The 26675-nt window shown below is 39.2% G+C and overlaps 1 protein-coding gene across 1 annotated transcript; it reads right to left on the bottom strand.

The window, feature by feature from the left end:
* Nucleotides 1-8963: 8963 nt before the first annotated feature.
* Nucleotides 8964-24955, bottom strand: VGLL1 (vestigial like family member 1). The gene is made up of 4 exons (XM_072123778.1): nucleotides 24784-24955; nucleotides 18332-18565; nucleotides 12449-12859; nucleotides 8964-10708 (listed from the first exon to the last, which is right to left on the bottom strand). The coding sequence occupies exons 2-4, from the start codon at nucleotides 18543-18545 to the stop codon at nucleotides 10635-10637; spliced, it is 699 nt and encodes a 232-aa protein (XP_071979879.1). The 5' UTR covers nucleotides 18546-18565; nucleotides 24784-24955; the 3' UTR covers nucleotides 8964-10634.
* Nucleotides 24956-26675: the final 1720 nt, after the last annotated feature.

The raw sequence follows: 26675 nt of genomic DNA, 5'->3' as shown, positions 1-26675 counted from the left end.
AGTTTCACACTGCAGTATTATTAAACAGTATTTGGGAGCTAAAATCAGAAATAGTATAAGGAATAGTTATATTTAGACTTTAGTTAGGTTACTCTACTTGGGAACTCAAATGTGACCATAGTTCCACAGATCCTGGTTCCCATGAGGGAATGAGTTTTGTTTATCCACTGGGCATAAATACCATTTTAGAATTAGCTAAGATCCATCAACCAATCTTTTCCAACGAGGTTATAACTTTGTGTGCTTGACCTACTGTCGTACATGTAGCAGGGTTTGCCAAGCAGAGCTAGAATTCCCTAGAGCCGGGAAAAAGAGACAATTATCTATTTATTTATAGCCTTCTTGACATGTTCCAATCATATATGAGGATATGATCAGTAGATATAATAGGTCTAATGACCACAAGGGAATTCATCCCGAGCAACCTCTGCTATTATCAACCTGACTACAATACTGTTTCCTGAACTACAAATTATAGAGCTCGTGAAATCTCCATCTACAAAAGAATATGCATTAAAGTTGCACTTCGAGACATTATTAAAAAATCATGCTGTATGTTTTTTTTTTATACCTGGAGGTTCTGGACAACTAATTCAGGACATTCATGAATAATTTATGACCATCATTATCAAGACTTAACTGATGTCCACTTAGATATGGCGCGATTACGTACGAAATGTGAAAACAAATGTGCGTCTTGGTAATAACTGGCAAGAAGGATTCAGTAACAAATGTTACAAAATATTAAAAAATTATATTGAATCATGGGATAACAAGGCTGGTATATAACTATACATAGCAGTCTATATATAGTAGATGGCACACCAGAGGCTTTCATTGCTGGGAGCTGATTTACAGCTGCCTTGCAGAATCTGATCTCCAGAAAGTTGGGTGGATCAATCTGCAGTTCAGTATTGGTCTCTGCTGTGGGTTGAGTAATACAGGGATAAGCCAGTCAGGTGCTGGGGGGCAGCATCCAAGGGCTGTATAAATTCCCAGGGCTCGCTTCCCTCAGGGCTGGTTATACTTTCTCTTGTGACCTGTAGTAGAAGCCTGATCTAGAATCCTATATCCTGACCTGATCAAGAACTCTATATCGAGACCTGATCCAGAACCCTATATCTTGAACCTGTATCTGGAACCCTGTAACCTGTTCAACCTGTGCCCTGCAACTTCAGAACTTGGAACCCCAAACCATGTTTCAGAGTCTGTATCCTCTTCCTGACCTTGTACCTCAATCCCGTGACTGTCCCCTCATATGTCTGCACATTAATCTACACTGACAGTCTAAATATCTATTTATATCAAACCCTGAAAATTGGTACTTTTTCATTAAGTTGATTTTCTTAAAGGACATCTATCACCAGGATGAAGGACTATAAACAAAGCACATGCCATACTGGCATGTGCCCCTTTAGCAGGATCAACTCTTCTCTTAGCTTCTCATGACCTTGTTTTTTACAAAAAAAAACAATCTGCAGGATACTGGGAAAGCTGGATGATGTCACAGGCTCTTGGGGGGTGGAATGAGGCAGGCTTATGCATGCTGGAGGGTAAATCCTCATTATAATTTTATTATAGTTTTTTCACCAAACTCATTCAGTTCCGGGATTAAACAAGATATGTTTCTGCATCAGTGTGTAGCTATTGGTATGATTGGTTCACAATGCATAAAAGCAAAAGGTAGATTTCCTTTAAATATGTTCGAAAATAATTCGCTGAATGGGAATACAATCATAGAATCAACAGACACGACAAAAGAAGTAAGAAGTCTTTTTTAGGTTCTGGTTCTTAGTTAGAAGTGCGAAAATTGCTTAAAATAGTTTCATGCTTAAGGTGTTAAACATTTAGCTTAAAAATTATGACATAAATTAGCATTACTAGACTAATGAATAAGACCATTAATAGTTGCAAGCTCCTAAAATGGTAATGGGAAAAAAATATATATGGTCTGATAAACATAGATCCTTCCATACTGCTAAAGCAATTTTTAATTAAACACTGGGAGGATGTAAACGGTTTGTTCTTAAGACCAAAGAAACAACATAATTTCATTAGAATTAAGAAAAAAAAAGTAATTTCTCTATGCTATTACCCTTCCTTACTCTGTTGGGAAGAAGAAGTGTTGTATTATTACTGTAACATTTGTCAGAAGCCCCAGCCCCCTCCTGCGTGTGACACCCCTTGAAGGACTCTGGTGGGCTTCATAATCTTCATAAAGCTCAGCAGATTAAAACTTCAATAACATTAAAGAAATTTCCTTTACAAATAAAATGTCAACTTTCATATGGAATATTTTTTAATGAAAATTGCTGTGTGTGTAAAATACATAAAGTAGAGAAAATCTACAGTAACAAGCTGCCAGAGAGAATCCTCCATCACAGCAGGAAATCATATAATGATTTTTCTCTTCAAACACTGCTGTGATGTGTGCCAATAGACCCAATGTATACCAGAACCATCTAGGATGGGCCCCCTCGCTCGGAGGACGGATGCTTACAATGTGCTGATGTATTATTAGTTTCGTACTATAAAAGTGATCATGTCAGGACCAGGGTCTTCAAAAGGACAAAAAATAACAGCATATCTTTTTTCATGGTGTTTCCCTGATTTTTCGATGAAGGCAGGGAAAACGTGATAGGATATTGTCAGAACTCGCACGTTGCTCTGAATGGGATCAGGTTTCAGGCTGCAGAACTGTCTGAGATTGACAGCTCCTTTTCAGGATCTTTCCTCGGGGAAAGCTGGGTGTGAGTTTGAGCTAGTTCTGTTTGCAGCTGTGGTTTGAGTGATGGATGGCTGAGCCAGTCAGTGCTGGGGGCAATGTCCATTACTCCCTTTATATTCTGCCCAGTTCCTTCACATGGTGCTGGTTATTCAGTCTTATCTGTGTTCTGTATTGCTTTTGCTATTTTCTATTCAGTGTATTTGACCTCTGCTAGGCTTTCCGACCATTCTATTGCTATACAATCATGTAACTTTGCCACCATCTTGGTTTTGACCCGATTCTGTCTTACTTTGCTTGATTGTCTGTATCTGTTGTTTGTCCATCAGTGTTCTGTATCTCCCAGTGTTACCCCTGCTTTCCCTGTCCTAGATTTGTTTATTTCTGCCTTTTCTGTAGAGTGGTATGAACACTGGCAGTGGCTGGGGAGGGCCCGCATCTGCCTAAGATAGGTACGGGCCCTCTGCAGCACTTACGAAAGCAGTGATGCCAGCGTCAGCACCATCACTGGCACCCCAGTGGCCACCTCAAAAATGACCTATACAGAGGCCGCCAGCAGAGAGCTTCTCTATGACCCAGCCCAGCGTAATGCTGTCATCATGCACGGCATCATGCACATATGGGTCATAGAGACTTTTTTGTATGCTCATCCATATCGCCGCTCGTCCCCGCTCCTCCAGCTCAGCGGACCAAGGAGACAGCAGCCCAGTCCAGCAGCTCCAGGACCGTTCAGATGCAGGTACTATTGCTTACAGCGCCGCGCAAGACTTCCTGTGTGGTGCCTGTGACACATGAAGCTCTTGATGGCTGCAGAAGCAGCCTGGAGGAGGAGGAGTGGTGGCGTCATATTCATACCTCTGCCTGGACTTCCTGGAGGTGTAAGAGCTGACAGGAAACGCCTCCTGCAGAGAGGAAGACATCTCCATCGGCTGCCATGATGGATTTCCTGCCTGTCCTGGACGTCCTGCAGTCTAGTTACGTCACTGAACACTGGTCTAGAACTGGGAGACAAAGTAAGTCTTCCCTGTCACCTTGTAGGGTTTCTCAGGGTCCGTTAGTTAGTTAGGGTCAGATGGCGAGTTCGCCCCCTTGTCAGAGCGGTCTTATCTGCTGCCTGTTGGGCCATAGCTCGCAGGGACATCGCAGGGTGAGTTCGCCACCACTTACCCACTTACTTTACTTTGTAAAGCTATATTACTAAATGGTAATGGATTAAAATGGGTAGAGGAGATTTTAAATGTATCTAGTCACTTCTCACTATGGCTATGGGGGTTTTGACCAGAGATGCACTATTTTGGTAAAAGGATCGCATTGCCATACCACTCAACTTTAAGGGACCACTCAAATAGTAACCAGCAACCTAGAATGACCAACTGCCACAGAATAACACACATTGCCACCACATAAATGTTAAATACCACAGTGCAGCACAGAATACCACACCAAGAACCAAATACAGCCTACAGATGATAACTAATACAGACCCCAGACCCGTCTTGGTCACTAGACCAAACAATTACTAATAATGCTGGCCCTGAGTGGAGACCCTAGAGCAGCGGTTCTCAACCTGGGGGTCGCGACCCCAGTGGGGGTCGAACGACCAAAACACAGGGGTCGCGACTCTATCACGTTTTTGCCGCGATTCGCGGTAAAAATGGAATAAAACATGTGTGTAATAAGCACTCACTGCTTGAGGACCTGTCGGCTGCTGTATACAGGGGAAGCTTGAGGACCTGTGATGATGTCATCGTCACATGACCCTCTGGCTTCTCCTCTACACAGACTCCCGCGGAACAGGACTGCTCTGCTCACAGTGAGTAGAAACTAGAACTTGAAGCAGCAGGAGGATCACCAAAACTGGGGGCAGAAGGGGGGACACACCAAAACTGGGGGCAGGAAGGGGGGCACTAGACCTGGGGGCAGCAGGGGGGTAAGGGGCTAGAACTGGGGGCAGCAGGGGGGGCAAAACTGGGGGCAGCAGGGGGGCACTGCAACTGGAGCAGCAGGGGGGCACTACAACTGGAGCAGCAGGGGGGGGCGCTAGAACTGGGGACAACAGGGGTGGACTAGAACTGGACGCAGCAGGGGGGAAGGGACTAGAACTGGGGGCAGCAGGGGAGGAACCAAAACTGGGGCAGCAGGGGGGGGGGCACTAGAACTGGGGTAGGAGGTGTGAACTAGAACTGGGGGCAGGATAGGGGGACCAAAACTGGGGCAGGAGGGGGGGCACTAGAACTGGGGGCAGGAGGGGCGAACTAGAACTGGGGGTGGGAGGGGGGACTAGAACTGGGGGCAGCAGTGGAGGATTAGAACTGGGGGTAGGAGGGAGAACTAGAACAAGGGGGAAGTATTATAGTAGTTATATTCCTGTACATAGGAGGCAGTATTATAGTAGTTATATTCCTGTACATAGGAAGTAGTATTATAGTAGTTATATTCCTGTACATAGGAGGCAGTATTATAGTAGTTATATTCTTGTACATAGGAAGTAGTATTATAGTAGTTATATTCTGGTACATAGAGGGCAGTATTATATTAGTTATATTCTTGTACATAGGGGGCGGTATTATAGTAGTTATATTCTTGTACATAGGGGCAGTATCATAGTAGTTATATTCTTGTACATAGGAAGTAGTATTATAGTAGTTATATTCTGGTACATAGAGGGCAGTATTATATTAGTTATATTCTTGTACATAGGGGCAGTATTATTGTAGTTATATTCTTGTACATAGGGGGCAGTATTATAGTAGTTATATTCCTGTACATAGGGGGCAGTATTATAGTAGTTATATTCTTGTACGTAGTGGGCAGTATTATAGTAGTTATATTCTTGTACATAGGGGGCAGTATTATAGTAGTTATATTCTTGTACATAGGGGGCGGTATTATAGTAGTTATATTCTTGTACATAGGGGCAGTATCATAGTAGTTATATTCTTGTACATAGGAAGTAGTATTATAGTAGTTATATTCTGGTACATAGAGGGCAGTATTATATTAGTTATATTCTTGTACATAGGGGCAGTATTATTGTAGTTATATTCTTGTACATAGGGGGCAGTATTATAGTAGTTATATTCTTGTACATAGGGGGCAGTATTATAGTAGTTATATTCCTGTACATAGGGGGCAGTATTATAGTAGTTATATTCTTGTACGTAGTGGGCAGTATTATAGTGGTTATATACTTGTACATAGGGGGCAGTATTATAGTAGTTATATTCTTGTACATAGGGGGCAGTATTATAGTAGTTATATTCTTGTACATAGGGGGCGGTATTATAGTAGTTATATTCTTTTACGTAGTGGGCAGTATTATAGTAGTTATATACTTGTACATAGGGAGCAGTATTATAGTAGTTATATTCTTTTACGTAGTGGGCAGTATTATAGTAGTTATATTCTTGTACATAGGGGGCAGTATTATAGTAGTTATATTCTTGTACATAGGGGCATTATTACAGTAGTTATATTCTTGTACATAGGGAGCAGTATTATAGTAGTTATATTCTTGTACATAGGGGCAGTATCATAGTAGTTATATTCTTGTACATAGGAGCAGTATTATAGTAGTTATATTCTTGTACATAGGGGGCAGTATTATAGTAGTTATATTCTTGTACATAGGGGGCAGTATTATAGTAGTTATATTCTTGTACATAGGGGGCAGTATTATAGTAGTTATATTCCTGTACATAGGGGGCAGTATTATAGTAGTTATATTCTTGTACATAGGGGGCAGTATTATAGTAGTTATACTCTTGTACATAGGGGGCAGTATTATAGTAGTTATACTTTTGTACATAGGGGGCAGTATTATAGTAGTTATATTCCTGTACATAGGGGGCAGTATTATAGTAGTTATATTCTTGTACATAGGGGGCAGTATTATGGTATTTATATTCTTGTACATAGGGGGAAGTATTATAGTAGTTATATTCCTGTACATAGGGGGCAGTATTATAGTAGTTATATTCTTGTACATAGGGAGTAGTATTATAGTAGTTATATTCTTGTACATAGGGAGTAGTATTATAGTAGTTATATTCTTGTACATAGGGAGTAGTATGATAGTAGTTATATTCTTGTACATATGGTGCATTTTTATAGTCGTTATATTCTTGTACATGGTTTGGGGTCACCGCAACATGAGGAACTGTATTGCGGGGTCACAGCATTAGAAAGGTTGAGAACCACTGCCCTAGAGCAAGCAATAATAATGCAGAATATAATAATTGAGGCCCCAGATTATATATAATAATAATGAAGACCCCAGTGTAATAATATTAATGGAGACCCCAGAGTAGATAATAATGGAAAACCCTGAGCAAATAATAATAATGGGGAACCCAGAACAGATAGTAAAAATGGAGACCACAGAGAAGAGAGTAATAATGCAGACTCCAGGGCAGATAATAATAATACAGGCCACAAAGTAAACAATAATAATGGCCACCCCAGAGCAGATAAAATAATGGAGATTACAGAGAAGACAATAAAAATGGAGACCGCAGAGCAGATAATAATAATAATGCAGACCATAAAGTAAACAATAATAATGGGGACCCCAGAGCAGATAAAAATAACAGTGATTACAGAGAAGATAATAAAACTGGAGACTCCAGCGCAGAAAATAATATTGGAGACCCAAGAGAACACAATAATAATAATGCAGATCCCAGTACAGGTAAAAATAATACAGACCACAAAGCAGACAATAATAATGGAGAGAGCTGAACCAGAGCTGATAAATTTTAATAATGGTGACCATAAAGAATAAATCAACCTGAGAAGATAAATATAATAATCACAGATCTAGATAAATAAAATACTGGTATAATAGAATATTACTCCCAAAGTAAACATAAAAATAATAACGGATACCCCATATTAGACCAAAAAATGTAAAAGTAAAAAATCCTATTCTGTTCCAAGTGTCTCTATTCAATATTCTTCTATGCTCTGTGTGGTGCTCTTCTCTGACTCCTAATGCAGGCCCATATAATCCAACGGCAGCCCAACTTTTCTCATGTACCTTTTGACTTCTAGGAGGTGAGTTTTACCGCATGCTGAGTCTTTCAGAAAAACCGACATGTGCACTGGCCGTTTGATGTAGTGCAGTGTAATATAGCTGACAAAACATTTTTTACTTACCCGGTCCACGGAGTTCACAGAAAGTGCATTGTCCGACGATAATGCATTGTGCGGCGATTCACTAAGATTGTGCACCCGATATCCTGCATGTGTCGCTTCCCCGCTCAGGTCCACCGGAGTTCACCTTCTTCTTCCTGGTGCATTTAAGCGCATGTCTTTGAATTTAAAAGTTGAATCCCGCGCTCAGTCCGAATCAGTCAGATTGTCCGACCACATGCCCCACTGATTTCTGTTGCATGGAAGCAGCGCAGCTGCCCCACAATCCCAGCGCAAACCCCTTTTAAATACCTGTCCAAGCCAGGCAGATCCCGAAAACAGCGAACAAACCGGTGAAAGTGTGATCCACAACCCTTAGCAAATAAGCGCCTTTGAGCCCACTTGGGCTCAAATAAAGAAGAATACAATTTTCATTTGTGCAGACTTTTTCCCTGTGTGCTAAATTAATAGTAGATTTATTGTAGAGTTCAGCCTTTGCATTTTGTTTGTTTGTTGCTGTGTTCACATTTTCTGCTTCCTACAAAATATTTAATATTTTTACATATTTATAACCAATATGTATCCCCCACACATCACACGTCCTTCAAGAGCAGACATTTAGAAACAAAAAAAACTTGGGCATTACATTAATGGATAAACTATAAAAAGATGAGAAGAATTTAAATTATATTTTGTATGTAATATGTAATATATTCTTTTTATATTTTCTTTACTAATGCAATGCTTAGGTTTTCCTTTAAGGGCATTAAATGTGAATACATATTTAGCTGTAATAGAAGCAATTCTCACTTTCAAAAAAACACAAAAAATATTTCACAATATTGCGTTTAAAATATTCCTTTATTACGTGTGAATTATTATTTTACTATCCAAATATATTAAACAGAAGCAAATACTATGTTTTTCTGATTTTTTATTCAATTCAATTGCACTAAAACATCTGTGCGTGTAATAGCTAGAATGTGATCTCATGTTAACGTCCACTACACGTTCTCTGGACCGGAAAACAAATGGACCAAAGTCCTTTGATTTACATCACTTGGTGTTCTAGCTGGATCTATGGAGCCATTCTAAATAATTGATGTTTGAATTCAACCAAACTGGGGTTTTTTTTCATCTTTTCTTCACTCTTACCCTGAATGCGTCTTATAGTCCATAAAATACAGAAAGGTAATAAGGAAATACAGTTTTAAAATATAATACAAAAGAACAAGTAAAGAGACAACATTTACAAACATCAACCTTTGTCAAGGTTTATATGGGTTTATTTTATATCAATAAAACATAGCACTTCATTGCTTCTTTAAGATGGAAGAAGTACTGAGTAGGATTATGTGTTATATAGTTTTCAGTATTTCAATACTTATAATAAAATACAGTATAACCTGAGGCTGCCTGTTTCTCCTCTTGCAATTACTAAAATATTGAGATAATGTACCGCACAGAGTTACAATAGCTCATAAACCTATTTGTCCTTGGGAGCCTCTAAAATTCCTTTTTTCCAATGGGATTTGTAAAGTATTCCAAAATTCTTGGACAATACTACATTTTGAGTCAGATTTGCTGATTGTTTTTTCCTATACCTCCTTAAATGGAACCTGTCACCAAATTTTTCATAAATCCAGCTAGTAGCAGGTTCATATAGAGCCCTAGTAACTATCTGACCCCCTTCTTTTTGCTACAAATTGTTTCGCTCATATCCCCATAAAATTAGAGTTATAAACTTGCCTAGTATCTAGGGATGTATAGAGCCGAGTCGAGGGCCATTGCCTAATGTCATGTGACAAGGGTGACATCATCACAGGTCCTTTAGCCTCTTAACATTAGCAAGCTGTACCCCATGCACATATCTGAACACATAAATAATTACAGCACGCCTGCATGGACTGCTACTCCTCTCCTTGCAGGATGCTGTGATTTCGTGTGATATGATATTCTGTGATTTCATGAGTTATATGCTTCATGTACAATTTGCTAATGTTAGAAGGCTAAAGGACCTGCGATTATGCCATCCTGGTCACATGACATTACTGCTACATGCAGAAAAAGTATAGGGAGCAGCTGCTTGATTCAACCCGAAGAGGCCACCCCCATCTTTACTCACTATAGACATCCTTGGACATCGAATAAAATAATAAAATTTAATACATGGGAATCTGAGAAGAATTTCTTGCTAAAAGAAGGGTGTCAGTAAGTTACTAGGGCTCTATGGGAACCTGTCACTATGTATATTTGTGAGAACGCGGTGACAAGTTCCCTTTAAATGGATTTTTTTCAAAAACACTGTCACGCCTGACCATTGTTTGTGTGTGTATTGCAATTCGGCTGTATTTTTAGAACTTAAATTATACAAACTATGGTCAGGCGCGGGACTGTTATAAGCCAGCCATGTTTTTAATCCCTGGAGAACCCCTTTTAACATCTCTAAGCAGACAATTATTATAAAAGTGACAGCATTTGCTACTAGTTGCTTCCACGTAACACAACACTAGATACTACAGAAAGTCCTTACTAAAGCATTTACCCAAAATTCAAACATTACCCGTAATCTTCACAGTTCATTACATCCAAGTGGTGAACCACTAGCAAGCACCTCTTAAATATGGAAGCGATCTGATTTATTCTTGGAAAGATATTTACAAAGTTTGTAGTTTACAAAGATTTTTTTTATAATGCAAAGTCCTTTACATACAATAATTATATAACACAAAAAAAGCAAAAAATGTTCCTTCAGTAACAAACTTATAATAAACACCTAATAAAAATATAAATCCTTCCTTCTTTCTTGTCCGTGGAAATAATCTTTTCTTCTCTCCTGTGGATGAAGACCTAAAAGAAATGGAATAAAAATGGTCAATCATAAGATAAATGGGGAAGGAAAATTCGGGACAAAAGTTTAACCAAGTGCAAACTCCTGATGATTTACTACATTTGGTTATCACATAAAACCCAAGTGTTTCAGTGCTGAGTGCTGCTAGCCCCTTCCTGGTATAAAATAATCCATCTGGTCTGAGGGACCAGGAAGCAGAGTCTCTACACTGCCTTACAATGATGGTCAAAGTTTATTCTCCCCTTATTATTTTCCCCCTCTAAAGAGTCAGAGTGTCACTGAATTGTATGCCCAGGGGCTAAGTTCATGTTGCTGTACTGAAGTAATCAGGCCCCCTCAGTCATAGCAAAGTGTACTGAGTTGCCAATTGGGAAAGGAAATCTACCATCATATTCTACCATGATAACTTTCTCATAGATGACCTCCTTCCTTCAGAAAAAAAAAATTATGCTAATAAGCCTGAAGGGCTCCTAGGGGTGTGACCATAGCCCTTAAGTGCTTCAGCTTCACAGGCTGTTATGCTTTCCATCCTTTCCCTCCTCCCTCAGTCCTTCACGCCCACCTCTGCTTGATGTAATCTCACGACAGCACAGGATGTTGCGAGGGGGGAAGTGCTCTTGCACAGCGGAACAGCCTATGAATCTCCAGCAATGGGGGCTCTGGTAACACCCCCAGAGCACGTATAGCTTATTAGCATAATTTTAAAAGTTTATTTTAGGAGGAAGGAGGCCATGGATAACACAAATAAGAAGATTACTACAGTCCTGGATCTATGAGTAAGTGCCTCTGAATTTGGATGGTAGAGTTCCATAAATAACAAGCTCTCAATTGATCAGGGACACAACAGCAACCAAATAAGATGTCAGCATTTTGTACTTGTTGAAAAGTTCCGTTAATAACATTCTTGATTCTCGATTACTGGTAGATTGAAATATTGCATATAAGCTGAAAAGTTAGGAGATTGGTCATTAGAATCCAAGTCTATGGTGATCATCATGATGACATAGGGTTAGGGGTCCCATAGTAGGGCCCATTTTTTCCATATTGGCATTTGTATGTATTCATCTGAATTGCAAACACCCAAAGCTAGGAGGGGTTTCCAACAGAGGAGCCATCTGTGGATAACTATGCAAAACTACTGGTGTATAAAACAATGTAGATAGGTTATCCTACATCACTGGCTTTATATGCAAGCTGGATAACGTAACAATACCATGGGTAGAATACAAGTAACCACAATGGCACCTTCTATGGTAAATGGAAGTTCTTCAGTTTCCATCAGTATTTAGATTACAATCTGCTCTTCAATAATGGAACAGTAATGTGGACTGTGCCTTAGAGAGCTATCAATAACAAAAAATATTATCTTGTCCACACCATACAGCCCAGATGATTGGGCTTCAGAAACTTTTTGTGTCTGCTTAGGCAGCTATTGAGAAATTTGTATAATTTGAGCATGAGTGGACCTGATGTTTGCTTTCAGGTTCGGCTGTGTGACCCAGACATATTGCTGAAATGGCGGCTGAACAGAAAGGTATCTTCCTGGCCAATCATAGCCATGGCTAGTTGCTAGGGGCTTAGTTTTGCAGGATTGGGTGTTGGGCCACTAATGTGGTAATATGTCTGGGTCAGAATTCCGAACCCGAATTCAGATTTTGTATATATATCTCTAGTAGCTCGTAATAAAAAATGGAAAAAAGAAGTCAATTTTTCCCTGTTTTATAGCTCTGCGTAATTACCTGTTTGTGTGTTTGTTCTCTGGTTGAGGTTTTCTTGTATGGGCGACCCCGCAGCTGCTGACGTGAGAAATTCTGGTTTTGAAATCGTCTCCGGCAATGGTCCCGGATATCTTTCCGGTTGCAGGAGATTGAGAAACGAGCTACACTTTCCATCAGGACCCTGTACCATCTGAAATTCGGAGACAGACGGGTGATGGTACACAGAATTCACATGGCTTGGAGGTCCAAAAGGGTGGAAATGCCACAAATCTGAAGGCTGAGTATGGTGCTGCTGGTGCTGCTGGTAAACGGCTGATGAGTAGTGTTCAGATGGAGCGGTAAGTGATGTTAACACCGGGGATGTCATCCGGACAGAGGAGTTGGCTTGGTAAGGCTTTGTCCAGTTAAGTTCATCCATCATCATGTTATTTGCTAAAAGAAGAATAAGAATTATGAATATGAGATTCTTATTTCCAGGACAATTCCCCTCTCATGTAGACCGCACATCATCATTACAATTACTTTATGCATCTCTAATACACTTTGTTACACACATATATATATAGAGGCAGTCCCCCGGTTATGTACAAGATAGGTTCTTCAGGTCTGTTCTTAAGTTGAATTTGTATGTAAATCAGAACTGTATATATTATAATTGTGGCTCCAAAAAAAATATTTTGGTCCCAGTGACAATTGGAATTTCCACGGGAACAAGGATTATTAATAAAACTTCATTACAGACACCTTACAGCTGATCTTTACAGCCTGGGTCTAAAGTAACATCCAGAGAGGGCACTAGAGGTCACACTGGGCGGAGAGGCCCGTTCGTAACTGGGGTCGTCTGTAAGTAGGGTATTTTATTATTAAAATTAAAATGTTATCTGTGGTTGTGTATAGGAGAGCAGGTGAAACTCCAGGGAGGTACCACAATGCACACAAATTCAACCCCTCAGTAAATAATAATAGCTGTTTCTATGGGTAGAATTTTTTTTTTAATATAATCATGCTCTAAACCAATCAGAACTCAGCTTTAATTTTAAAAATGTATAAGTGGGGAAATGAAAGCTGAGCTCTGATTGGTTGCCATGGGTAACTAGAATAGTTCTCCCTCTCTCATGGTGTCTAAAGATAACTTATTTTTTTCCGGATTTCAAAAAATTAATATATTTTTACATCTTTCATCCATCCATTGGGGTTTTTCCACTGCTCTGTCAACTTTTTGAAAGGATGGCTTAGGAAGGATTTGTTATGGTTAGAGCCATTGTCCACAGCCAGATTTGTCCTCCTTTACATGAGTTTTCTGGTGTAAAAGATAACTGCAAGCTGTTATACTCACATAACTATAACATAATTCACACATAACATAACAATGCAACCACAGCATTGATCTTCCCCGACTACTGTATTCAGTGGTGAGGAAACAAATGGGTGTAGAATTGAGTCCAGAAATCCCCAGATTCCTGTTATATTGAGATAAATCTATGAGAACTGAGAATGTGATACAGTTTCTAAGGCCAAAACCAGATGTGGATCATACTATGTGCTCACAGTATTGCTATAAACATATTGTAATACTGTATATGCTGAAGTTTCAATGACTGTCTTCGGGTTAGGTTTACATGATGACATTAACTATGACAAACTGATCTTTCTGCGGGCAAAGATCACAATGTGCCACCAGTCAATCACGTCTGGACTTACACATAGCCACAGGACATGTCACATGTCCCACCTCTGGGACCCTGATCTATCTCAATAACAAGGTCCACTGATCTACCTCCTGCAGGTTGGCTGAATGGAGAGTTTGCTGCATATGTGCTGTCACTCTCCATTCAGGCCCTATAGTTTGAAAAAAAAACAGCTGAGGGTATAGACTATTTTTGGATTTCCATAGACCTGCTTGGCCATGCATGCGCAGTAATTTCTAAATGGCTGCTGCTCTGTTCCTCAACTCGGGGACCCAAATCTATCACACATTTATGACATCCTGAGGATATGTCGTAAATACACAAGCTGGGAAGTAGCTTTTTAATATTATACACTATGCCACAGGGTCAGCTATAGGTTTCAGTAGGCCCCTGGGCAGCAGAGCCTGAGTGGGTCCCTTTGCAGTGAACTCATGTGGCTGCATTAAAAATTCAGAAACCCCCCTGTGCCTCCTTTAAATTCATGAGATAAAGACCCTCGCCCCATGGATTCCTTATGTATAACCTTATGTTTGCCCCCCCAGCAGCTCTGAGCCCCCGCACTTGCCCAGGTATGCCCAATGCTCCCGCCGGCTCTGCTTTGCCACATCTGTAATTGTCAGGAGCTATCTATCTGCAAACTGCTGTAATTTCTTCAATTGACTAAAATTGGCTAAAAAACTATGTGCTATATTTTCCAAACATTTTAGAAACTTTTCGGAGTTAGGACTACAAAAGGGTCATGGGCTGTAGGTATTTTCAATATTGTGTCTCGATGAGGGGGGATATACTAACTGGACATTTTTATTATGTGTTAGATTTTCTAATTTAGATGCTGGATAGTAAATCTGACATAGTTTAAGACTGTCAAGTTGTCACATTCTTGTCACATTGTTTTGTATGAATGGTAAAAGGTGTCTATAAAAAAGTGTGTTCACATTTTAAAAATGTGGTGCAATTTTATTACCGTATATTCCAGCGTATAAGACGACTTTTGAAGACAGAAAAATCTTCTGTCTAGTCTGGGGTCGTCTTATACGCCGGTAATCGCGACCGCCCGCCGTGTATTCACGGCGGCGGTCGGGTCGCGCTGCATGGAGAGGGCTCAGGGGCTGAGCCCTCTCCATAGCCGGTAAGTCTTTGCTGCATATTGCTAGCACCGATCGCGGGTGTTTTCACAGCGATGGCTGCCGGCAAAGCTGCAGGCAGCCTCAAAAAGATCCATCTCCATGGTAGCCTCAGGTCTTCCGAAGACCCGAGGCTATTTCGTTTTAACCCCTTCATTACAATGTGCTGATAGCACATTGTAATGAATGAGGAAAATCCCCATATACTGCCATACTGTAGTATGGCAGTATATGATAGGATCGATCAGACAACCTAGGGTCCAAAATGCCCGATCTATCAAAATATAATAACGGTTTTTCAATGCGTTTAACCCCGTAACGGAAAACAGCGCCCAAAGTCAAAAATGGCACTTTTTTGCCATTTTGAAAAATATAAAAAAATCTATAAAAAGTGATCAAAAGGTTGTACAGTCCTAAAAATGATATCATTCAAATTTCGCAAAAAATGACACCACCCACTGCTCCGTACACCAAAGTATAAAAAAGTTATTAGCGCCAGAAGTTGGCAAAATCAAAAAAATAATTTCTGTACAGGGGGTTTTCATTTTTGTAAATGTATGAAAACATTATAAAACCTTTACAGATTTGGTATCCCCTTAATCGTACCGACCCAAAGAATAAAGTAGACATGTCATTTGGGGCGCTCAGTGAAAGACGTAATATCCAAGCCCACAAGAAAATGGCGCAAATGCGTTTTTTCACCATTTTCATTGCATTTAGAATTTTTTTCCCGCTTCTGAGTACATGGCATGGAATATTTAATAAAATAAAACTTTAAGGTACAGTATGGTAACATTTACAGTAAAATGGACGATGGTAATGTTGTTGTTGTATGCCTTATGTTTATGAGCGACAGTTTTCCTGCTATATACCTGCATGTCATAAGAATTTAAATTAAAAAAAGGACCATGTTAAATTCAAATCTGTTTTTTTTTTTAATTTTTACCGGTGTTTTGTATGCGTTGGAAAAGGGGTAGTCTTATACGGCGAATATATCTTAAACTCTATATTTTAACAGGAAAGTAGGGGGGTCGTCTTATACACCAGGTCGTCTTATACGCCGGAATATACGGTAGTTTTATTTCAGATATTGGGTCCAGGGGCAGATTAAGACAACCATGGGCTCTGGGCTGTATGAATATTATAGCCCCCACAGGTCTGGAATCACTTCCTACATCTGGTACTAGAATCAGCTATTTGGGGAATGGAGAATGTGTCCCTTCTGCCTGCTTTCAGTCTAAGGTTCCAGGACCTTTGGAGGACCTTCAATCATGAAATGGCTCTTGTGTGCTTGAGTATTGAGAGCAGGAACTATATACGAGGATTTCATGGGTGATGGTCCTTCTCAGTATTATAATCCACTACTGATTAGGTCACAATTCTGGCCCATTCTTCATAGTTTATGTCAAAAGCTAAGTCAACTAATAGAAGGTGTAATGTTAGACTAGACATTTCAGCTTTATTATCTATAGATAATATTGCAATTTTAGACCGTCCCCCTCTTTATGCAAATCCTGTTGATTTTGGTGCAGATTGAGCCACGGATTCCACCTAGAATCTCACCATGGATCAACCTACCTTTGATGTACTTTTAATAATTTTTTTGTTGTTATCATAGGGGAATGTGTATTACTCTGCTGAAAGTAAATTGTATTTAAGTGTAGTTTCCTCTACAGTCATCTGCAGGATGCAATTCATTACAAAATTCTGATATTTTAAAAAGGTCAGTTTTGTTCCCTGAAAACAAACCTCTGCAGCTTTTTCTTACATTGAATATTGAAAATGTGAAACTAAAAGACATAATATATTCTAATTAGCTCTTCATTGTGAGTGATGTTAAATGCAGCTCATTATTTACTGTAGACGATTAGCAACAGAGCTCTACAAAATAGTAATTAGCTATGTTAGAAAAATGTAATTTATTTCCATTTCTTATGACATAACTGGAATTTAAACCCCTAAACACTACATTATAGCCTTTTTTTATTTGATATTTGCAATATCCTTTGCTTAGAAACATCATGTTATATTTTTATCGCATCAAGCAGAGATCTAACTGATTTGTAAAATTATATAAAAATAGTGCTGTCTCTCGCCACCACTAGAGGGAGCGTATCATATTGCTGCATCCTGTTTAAAGCCTTAAAAGAGTTAAAGGAAATCTACCACCAGGATGAAGAATTGTGAACCAAGCACATTTATGTGCAGATGTGTATCCTATCTGGCAGGATCTGCTCTTTTTTAGCTTCTTGTGGCCTTGTTTTACAAAAAAAGGTTTTAAAATTATGCAAATGAGGCTCAATTAACAGCCATGGAGCTCAGAGCCTCATTTGCATAACTTTGTAACCTTTTTTGATAAAACAAGGGCATGAGAAGCTAACAGAAGAGCAAATCCTGCCGGAGGGGGCACATACCAGTATGTCAGTGTGCTTGGTTTACAATCCTTCATCCTGGTGGTTGATGTCCTTTTAAGAATGCAAAAAGCTTCTAATTGTGAAATATACAGTAGATTTAGGGGTTCAGAGTAAGTACTTACATATATGACCTATTTTCCGGTGAAAAGTCACAGATGAAAAAGTCCCTTTTCCAAAATGCCCGAATGCCCAATGGACTTCATTATATGAATGGAATCTTGTGAGTTACATAATTATATTTTTATTGAAATACAAATATTTTTTGGAAGAAAAAATAGATTCCAGAAATCTTCTTCAAAAATTTCTATTTCAATAAAAATATTATTATGTAACTCACAAGATTCCATTCATATAATGAAAATAATGAAGTCCATTAAGCTTCTCGTCTGGTGTCACACATTTTGGGAAAGGGAATTTTTCATCTGTGACTTTTGAAAAAAGAAAAATAACAAACTTCTGAATAGAATAACTATTACTTACCAAGCCATGGTAAGTAATCCAATTAGATAGCAGATTGAAAGAGGGACATGGAGAGAAGTGGTGGATGACCATAGCATAATCACATGAATATGAATTTTTTGGAAGTTTTATACTTTTTTTTATTTGCCTTACACCTTGTGTTGACATCTCCATTGGTTATGAATTTATAGTATCTGTACCCACAGATACCGTACTTACTGTTCTTCTGGAGAAAGGCTTCATTTCGGCTTTTTGTGCTTAAGTCCTGCGGGTCTTTAGTATTCCTTAATGCTCTAGAAAAGTGCTCGTCTACAACACTGTTAATGTCCCCCTGATAGTAAGTGAAAACCACACAACGTGAGCCCATCTCCGTTGTCTTCACAGGTTGCTCCTTCGTCCTGTATTCAGCCGGGCTCTTCCTCAGATCCTCCATGTCTTGCTGCCAGTCAATACCTAAGTACCAAAAATATAATGTTATTCCACTATATATATATAGCGTGAGCGACGCATTGTTCAACACACAATGTGAACCTGTCCTATCTTGTTCAGTCTCCTCTGCTTACCCTACCGTGGTATTAAATATACCATCCAACATGACAGCACAACAATGACACTATCAATGAGAGTTATGAGAGATTATTCTTTCTGAGCAAAACAGAAATCTTCCGTGTTTGAGAATTTGATAGAAACAAATTTATTATTAGATTTGCATATTTGACAGCAGATTTACTGTACACCATACTTAAAGGGCTTGTACCAAGTTAAACAAGATAGGTGATAGCTTGTCTGATCGGTGGGGGTACGCTGTTCCCAATAATGAGAAAGAACCTCCACCGATTGGGAGAATGGACCCCCACGATCACTAGATCCATCTCGCACTAATTGATGGAGCTTCAGGTCAGCCATGAATCCTGCTGCTTTATTTAATACTATGTGATCGTCAGAAATTGCCAAGTACTTGGGCACCTCCAATCATTGTCTAAGAGAGTGCCCAGGATTAACGTAAATTTGGGATGCTTCCAACACGACCTGCCACTCCATCAATCAGTGAGAATGCCCCCCCCCCCTATTCTTGTAATCAATGGGGTTCCCATTGTGATTTACATGAAGAAATATATGTGCGCTCAGTACAAGGAACGAACACCTATATTCCTTACAAGAACTGTGCAAAAAGGTGTTTAGAATTCAAGTACTTTAAGTATTGAATGTGAAGACTATTGTTATGATACATCTGTAATTGTAACAGTATCAGGGTAATAAATAATTCTATCTATTGCCATATAATTATATAACTAACATACTGAGCAAAAACATCAATCTCAGTCTTGAATTGCTTGGAAACAGGAGCACATTGTAAATTACGCCATTGTTCTGCAGCCAGGTAGCAATGTTTCTCATTCCGCTTTATCATTGCTTGTGGATCATAGTCATAAAAAGTGCTAGATCCACTTCTAAACAATCAAATCTGCACCTAAACAGATGAATTGGGAAACCAAATTAAAGGGACACACGCTCCAAGATTACTAAAACTAGATGATATATCATTGCTAGCATTGCTATCCTCCATGAGCATGGGCTTCCATCATCAACAACAGCAAAGAAACTGAAATACTTGCTGATACAAGGAGAATAAATCAGATGTATCCTTTCCATTAACGATTTTAATGGTTGGCTAGTCACCAATTATCATTACGTCTATGATCACATAACCACTAATAAGCAATCCATATTTAGTATTTAGCCTTATTACTATTTTTTCCATCAAATCCCATCATCTTGTTATATTACGAATCAATAAAGAAGATGAAACATATTTGTATATTGATACACAGCTTTTAATACATTTGTCACACACTGGAATGCGGTGGCTATATGCCAGGTCTTGCCACATGCGTGCCATTCGATTCTTATTGTAACCTCTGGCATGACACATTACATTACTATGACTGTCTAGGTCACTTATTGAAGTCCCCATCTCCACAGGTGTAGGGGCTCGGGCAGAAGCAAGGTGCGTGTAGGAAACATGTAGATACAGCCTCAGCACCAACGCGTTTCGGCTTTAGTATTATAACAAGCACACAGTAGGTACTGTAGGTCACCCTGTTGCAGATTTTGGACTAGGAGCGGGGGTAGTTCAAGATAATCAAGCATCTTATTTCAAGCTTCTATAGATCTATAGTCCTCAAAAATACTGTTTCTTCAAAAAAATATGTGGTAAAAGTAATTCGCTAATAATTAGGTAATTTTTAGAATGTACATGTAACATCTTTGATGGTTTCCTCCTCTGGCTGTTGAATGAAACTGAGAATGTGTTGAATTGTCTTTGTGTTATATTTTTCATTTGTGAATACACACGTAACTTGATGGCTGATTTGGAGTTGTTTGCACCTCTTGCAGTTTGCTTCGGTCCAGCAAAAGTTACTGTTGTGATTGAAAGACCTCTGCTCCAATTGTCCAGGAGCTAAGGTTCTGGTCTACTATAAGTTTTTTGTTCTCATTCAGTCCAGTGTCAGTTTTAGTGATTGATCTGCTTTATACCCTGTTAGAGTTATTCAGTTTGCTGCTCTTTTGGCTATAGTTCTGAGACTATCCCTGTGTATTTGAGATTTTATGATCTCTCTGTTGTGACCCAGACCACTTGCTAGTCTTCTGTGTTATTTGTTTAGGAGTCTTTATTGACATAGGGAGTCTATGCCCATTGGCATAGGGAGGGAATGGCACCCAGTTATTGATCACTAGTTAGGGTGGACCAAATAAGTAGGCAGGTGACAGTTTGGGGGCTTAGTTTTAGAGCTCACTGTCATGTTTGCCCTTCCTGAGTCCAGATGCTTCATTACAGTACAAGTATGGAATCTTTCAATATCATCATGTAGTGGTCAGAGAATGATATGAATATTTTTTTTTGTAAATTATGATTAGCAAATATGGTATGACAACTTATTATTTAATGTCCTCCTAGTTAGGGAGACTGTGCATAGGGAATTGTTGATCACCTAAAATATATGAAGGTATAGTAGCATCCAATGCTGTGGTTTCTATGAGAGGTAGATAAAAGTGATTCAGTCCCCATTCCCAATTCAGAACCTTTGCATTGGTAATGGAATTATAAGGAATAGCTGCTGGATAAAGAGCATTTGTCCAACTGCTGGCTCATTTGTATTTTTTAGCTTAAGCGAGCCAAAGATTTTATTGATACAAGTTCCACTAGTGTTTTGATGGCCATATGCAGAAGGCTGAGACTATTGATACTTCATAGTAAGCTGTATAACTCAGATCATGCAGTTTTTTTCATTGTTAACGATGTAAAAAAGTAACAGAAGTCATACAACAAGATGAAAAGGAAATCAGAAGTCTAAACACTTGCTGTACACAGAGGTTAAACTAACTAAGTTGACAATAAGAGTTACACAACCCGTTGTGGGCGAGTTCTTCAAACAAAAACCTTCTAATCTCCTCCTTTCTGCCGATTCAGTCATTTCTTCTGTGAGCGCTTTTCAGAGAACAATGGTCCCACTTGAGTGAAAGTATCAAAAATTTAATATGAAATATGACGTTCCTAAGGTTAAACCTCCAGCTAGAAGACAACAAAGGTTCTAGTGTTCTTCTAGTTACTGGGATTTCCATGTTGTCCCTGACCTGAGGCTTCTCTGTTCTAGATATTTATGGTCTAATTATACAGATTCTACAAAGATATAGGTCATGTTTTATGAGCTGATAACTGGGATGATAAGGGGTACAAACATTCCTGATCAATATGGTCAGGAAAGCAATGAGAGGTTTCTCCTCCTCCTATACAGAAGTGAAGTGTAGATGATCTAGAACACCATAAGGGGACAACCTATTCTCCCCTATGGCACTTGTTTCTTCAGGTTAAAATAGAAATGAAAAGACTCTACAAAGATGTGTTGTATGCAAATGGATTTATAATGTATAAAATGTCTGATGTACATTCACATGAGTTTTCCTATCCTGGAAATTGTGACCATATGGCACAGCAACATTAAGTTCAGGTGCGTAGGTCATGTTCAAGTACAACGAAGTTCAATTATAATGTGTGGTCACTCCTTCACATTTACCACACCAAAACAATATTCCATGGCTGCTTATTGTGTCTCTTAAAGGGAATTGGGACACTCAGGTGGATTTTGGACACTAAATCGCCCACAGGTCCTTAAGGACTGATAGTTTAGCGTCTCAAATCGCCCTGTATGATTTTTTAAGTGTGTGCCAACAAAACACAAACTTTATGCTCACTTCTGTCCTGCGCTTTGTAGGTAGTGAAGCAAGTGTGGTACACCCCGGCTTCACTGCACAAGCAATGTATAGACAGCCCCACCATATGAGGAGGCATCGGCACGGGATCTTGAGATGTGAGTTCAATGTGCCTCATCGGACTCACACCTAGGCGAGTATAAAAGTTCGTTTTTTACTTTTTCCTCCATGGTCAGCCCTTGTAAAGGTCAATTTGGGACCCTAAACCACAGGTCCATATGGATCCCAAAGCGTTGCAAACAAAAACAGTTATACAGAATATATTGGACCTCACTAGACTCTTTGGCCAACATCTTTTTCTAATGATCAAATTTTTACCAATCTCTGCGATTCCTGAACTGCTGAGACCATTGCGATAAGATGAACACTGTGGTCTCTTAACTTCCTACCAAGCACACCGCCATACTTTGTATTGAAGCTCCTCATAGACTGTAAGCTCTTGGGACTATACCTTGATTATATGTGGCAGTGATAGCAAACCATTTAGAGAGAGAGAGCGCTCAAACGACAACTAAAAGCCACTTATTATATAAGTACCAGTTAATCTCCTGCAAAATGTAGCAAAATACAGCATGTCCCTTGGATGTCCTACAGTAGCCAATGCTTATTCTGGATTTACACCTTTAAATCTCTGGTGTTTTCCATTTGCTACTTTATATAACCAGGAATATGTTGAGAATTGTAGGTTTAAGAAAAATTCACAGGATATGCAATATATTGTCCATATTTATTTCTACTGTATATTTATATATATATTTGTTTTTTCAGTATCTTATGGACATATGTATCATATTTTTCTGCCACAAATACTGATTAATAGCCTTGAATGTAAATATCTAAAATATAAGGGCTGGCAAATTTCTTTAATGCTAATAAGGTACAGAGGTCAAAAATAATATAAGTACTGAAATCTATAGAATGTACTAGAAATGCACTAAATAGTAGCATCATTAGCTTCACATTTGTAGTGTGTTCTATAGTTTTCAGTACTGATATTATTTTTGACCTCTGTACCGTATTAGCATTAAATATTATCACATATTAGTTGGGACAACCCCTTTAAGGGCTTATATCTAGAAAAAAGTTACATTCAGCCATATTACAACTATGGGCACAAAACATAAGGACTATAAATCTGTATGGGGTCATACTGTACCATCTCAGATCTACAATTTCATATACCAGCAGTCCCTGAGTTACATACGAGATCCATTCTTTAGGTTTGTTCTTAAGCTGAATTTGTATGCAACAGTGTAAATTGGATTTTCAAAAATTTTAGCTGTTATTGGAACAAGTATTATCAATAAAGCTTCATTACAGACACCTTACAGCTGATCATTGCAGTCTGGGACTAAAGTAAAGCATCCAGAGAGCTTCACCAGAGGTCACAGTGGGCAGAGGGGTCTGTCTGTAACTGGGGGTCGTCTGTAGGTCCTTAAGTAGGTGACTGCCTGTATTGGAGTTTTTCTCTCTTTCTGACATGGAATATTTTGTCAGATAATGGGGCTCATTTACTAAGGGTCCGTGGAGCGCATTTTCGTCAGGTTACCCAACGATTTCCGTTTTGTGCCAAATTGCCCCGTGATTTTGGCCCATCGGCGCCGGCTTAAACGTGACAGAAATCAGGGGGCATGGCCGTTGGACAACCCGACGGATTCGGACAACGCGCAAGATTTAACATTCAGAATTGTACCGCAAGACACGCACTTACAAGCACCGGGAAGAAGAAGGTGAACTCCGGTGGACCTCGGCGCGGAAGCGATGGATGCAGAAACTCGGGCGCACAATATTAGTGAATCGCGGCAGACCCGAATCCTCGTCGGACAACGCACCGCAGGATCAGGACAGGACCAGGTAAGTAAATCTGCCCCAATGCATTATTCAGATATTCTCCCCTATATCTCTAGGACGGTGTGTCCTGTAGGATATCCATGGTTCTATACTATGGTGGATCACCATACAATAGTAGGTGACAAAGTCGCTCCAAATTTATGATCGTGTAAATCAAACTGAACTAAATTCACTAAAAATGGGCAAGCATTAGCGCCAGTCCAACTATATGTCTTTACCTCCACCATACACTAAATGTATAGGTTCTGCGAGGACTGTATATACAACTGGCCCTAAAGTTGGGCATCGTACATTGAACAGGTTCAATCCAACACTTTCCAATAAAAAAAACATTTACTCAAAAATGTAACACTAAAAATATAATAGTCATGAGTAGAATGTCTTAATATACCTCTAATAGGTGTAAAATATCTTATTTTATAGGATCTCCTTGATACTATCTCCATGTATGGTCAGGGCAGGTTGTCAGCTCACATAACACACATACAGGTTACTCTATAGATTTCTTCATATATGTTAGGGCGACGTTGCTCCAATGTTGAATTTACCTTTTAGTTATGTAGAGGTGAACTTTGCTCCCATGTAAGACTCCTGTGCATGATCCTACGTGAGACCTTAGCTCCAGTATTAGTGTCCTCAGAGCACTCAGGTGAGACGTGATCCTCCTGGCTGCAGAGCGGCAATGTCTGGCCTGACAGCTCTCCTCTGATCTTCCTCTCCGGTGTTAAAGGCGTTTCCATCTCAGTGACAAGGAATGTATGAAATGCACCCAAACTTGAAAACCAGGAAGAAGGAACATGGGTTCTGCTGGGTTTTTGCAGTGGTTAACAATAAGCAAGAATCTTTTACTGCAAGGATCTTTTGTTACAGACAACGAAAGGATTGTAAAGTAGGAAGAGTAGTCCAGTGTAAGCGAAGGTCACCCCCTGGCCAGAGTATATGGGTGGCTTAAGGATATCTCTATAGGAGCTGGTGACTGACACCACTTAAAACTCTTCAAAAATCCTACAAATGAACCATATTAGCAAAACTTCATGATGTTATCTGGACAAGAAGGCAAAGGACATGACGGGGGCATGTAAACTGAGGATAGGACCTTGTTGTATGTACACGAAAGTGACATCCGGTGGCACATTACTTCTTAATAATAAGTCATTTAACATCATCAGCAACAATAGGATATCAACCGATGCGTCTTTACTACACAATTAGTGTGATACATTATCGTCATCAGTTTGCCTTTTGCCGTTTACATGGGAAACAACCCTAATGTTAACCAACAAGTGTTTTATATCCTAAAACTTAATATCCAATACAGGCAGTCCCCGGGTTACATACAAGATGTAGGTTTGTTCTTAAGTTGAATTTGTATGTAAGTCGGAACTGTATATTTTATCATTGTAATCCCAGCCAGAACTTTTTTGGTCTCTGTGACAATTGGAATTTAAAAATGTTGGGTTGTCATAAGAACCAGGATTTACAATAAAGCTTCATTACAGACTCCTGTGATAACTGTTACAGCTGTTTATTGTAGCCTGGGACTAAAGTCCGTTTTTAACTAGGGGTCGTATGTAAGTTGAGTGTTCTTAAGTAGGGGACTGCCTGTATTTTCTTATTTGTCAACTAATAAGTGCAAATGTGGAGCTAAATAGTAGTGCTTGTACAGGCAGTCCCCGGGTTACGTACAAGATCGGGTCCGGAGGTTTGTTCTTAAGTTGAATTTGTATGTAAGTCGAAACTGTATATTTTACAATTGTAGATCCAGACAAAAAAAATTTTGGCCCCAGTGACATTTGGAGTTTAAACATTTTTTGCTGTAATGGGACCAAGGATTATCAATAAAGCTTCATTACAGACACCTTACAGCTGATTATTCCAGTCTGGGACTATAGTAAAGCATCCAGAGAGCTTCACCAGAGGTCAGAGGGGTCTGTCTGTAACTATGGGTTGTCTGTAAATCGGGTGTCCTTAAGTAGGGGACCGCCTGTATAAGTGACCTGTCATCTGCTCATATATCCCCACTATCTAATACTGCAATATGTATCTATTTTTCTATATTTGTGGATGAGATTTATTCATGTTTCAGTCATTGGACCGATGCAGAGTAGAACTGGACAGATCTTCGTTGCGCCAGATTAATCCCTGTGTCTGATGCTGGATGATTCATCTAATGCAGTATAAGACTGGCAAGACCCCTAATATTAGATGGATTATTATTATAATTATATAATATAATATTAATAATAACATAATTATTATTATAATTATTACTATTATTAATGGCCTAATATGGAATTTTCTGGTGCATGAACTATTTTGGACGAGACCACTTCCCTTTTACCGAGACCTCAATAAATGTGCAAATTTCAGGTGCAAGTTACTCCCGTTTTCTGGACAGATTGATACATCTCCTCCAATGTATAGTTATAGGAAAGAGAGC

The sequence above is a fragment of the Engystomops pustulosus genome, chromosome 9 (assembly GCF_040894005.1).
Source record: "Engystomops pustulosus chromosome 9, aEngPut4.maternal, whole genome shotgun sequence".
Classification (NCBI taxonomy): Eukaryota; Metazoa; Chordata; class Amphibia; order Anura; family Leptodactylidae; genus Engystomops; species Engystomops pustulosus.
Note: the sequence above shows the minus strand (reverse complement) of the source record. Positions and strands in the feature narration are given on the sequence as shown.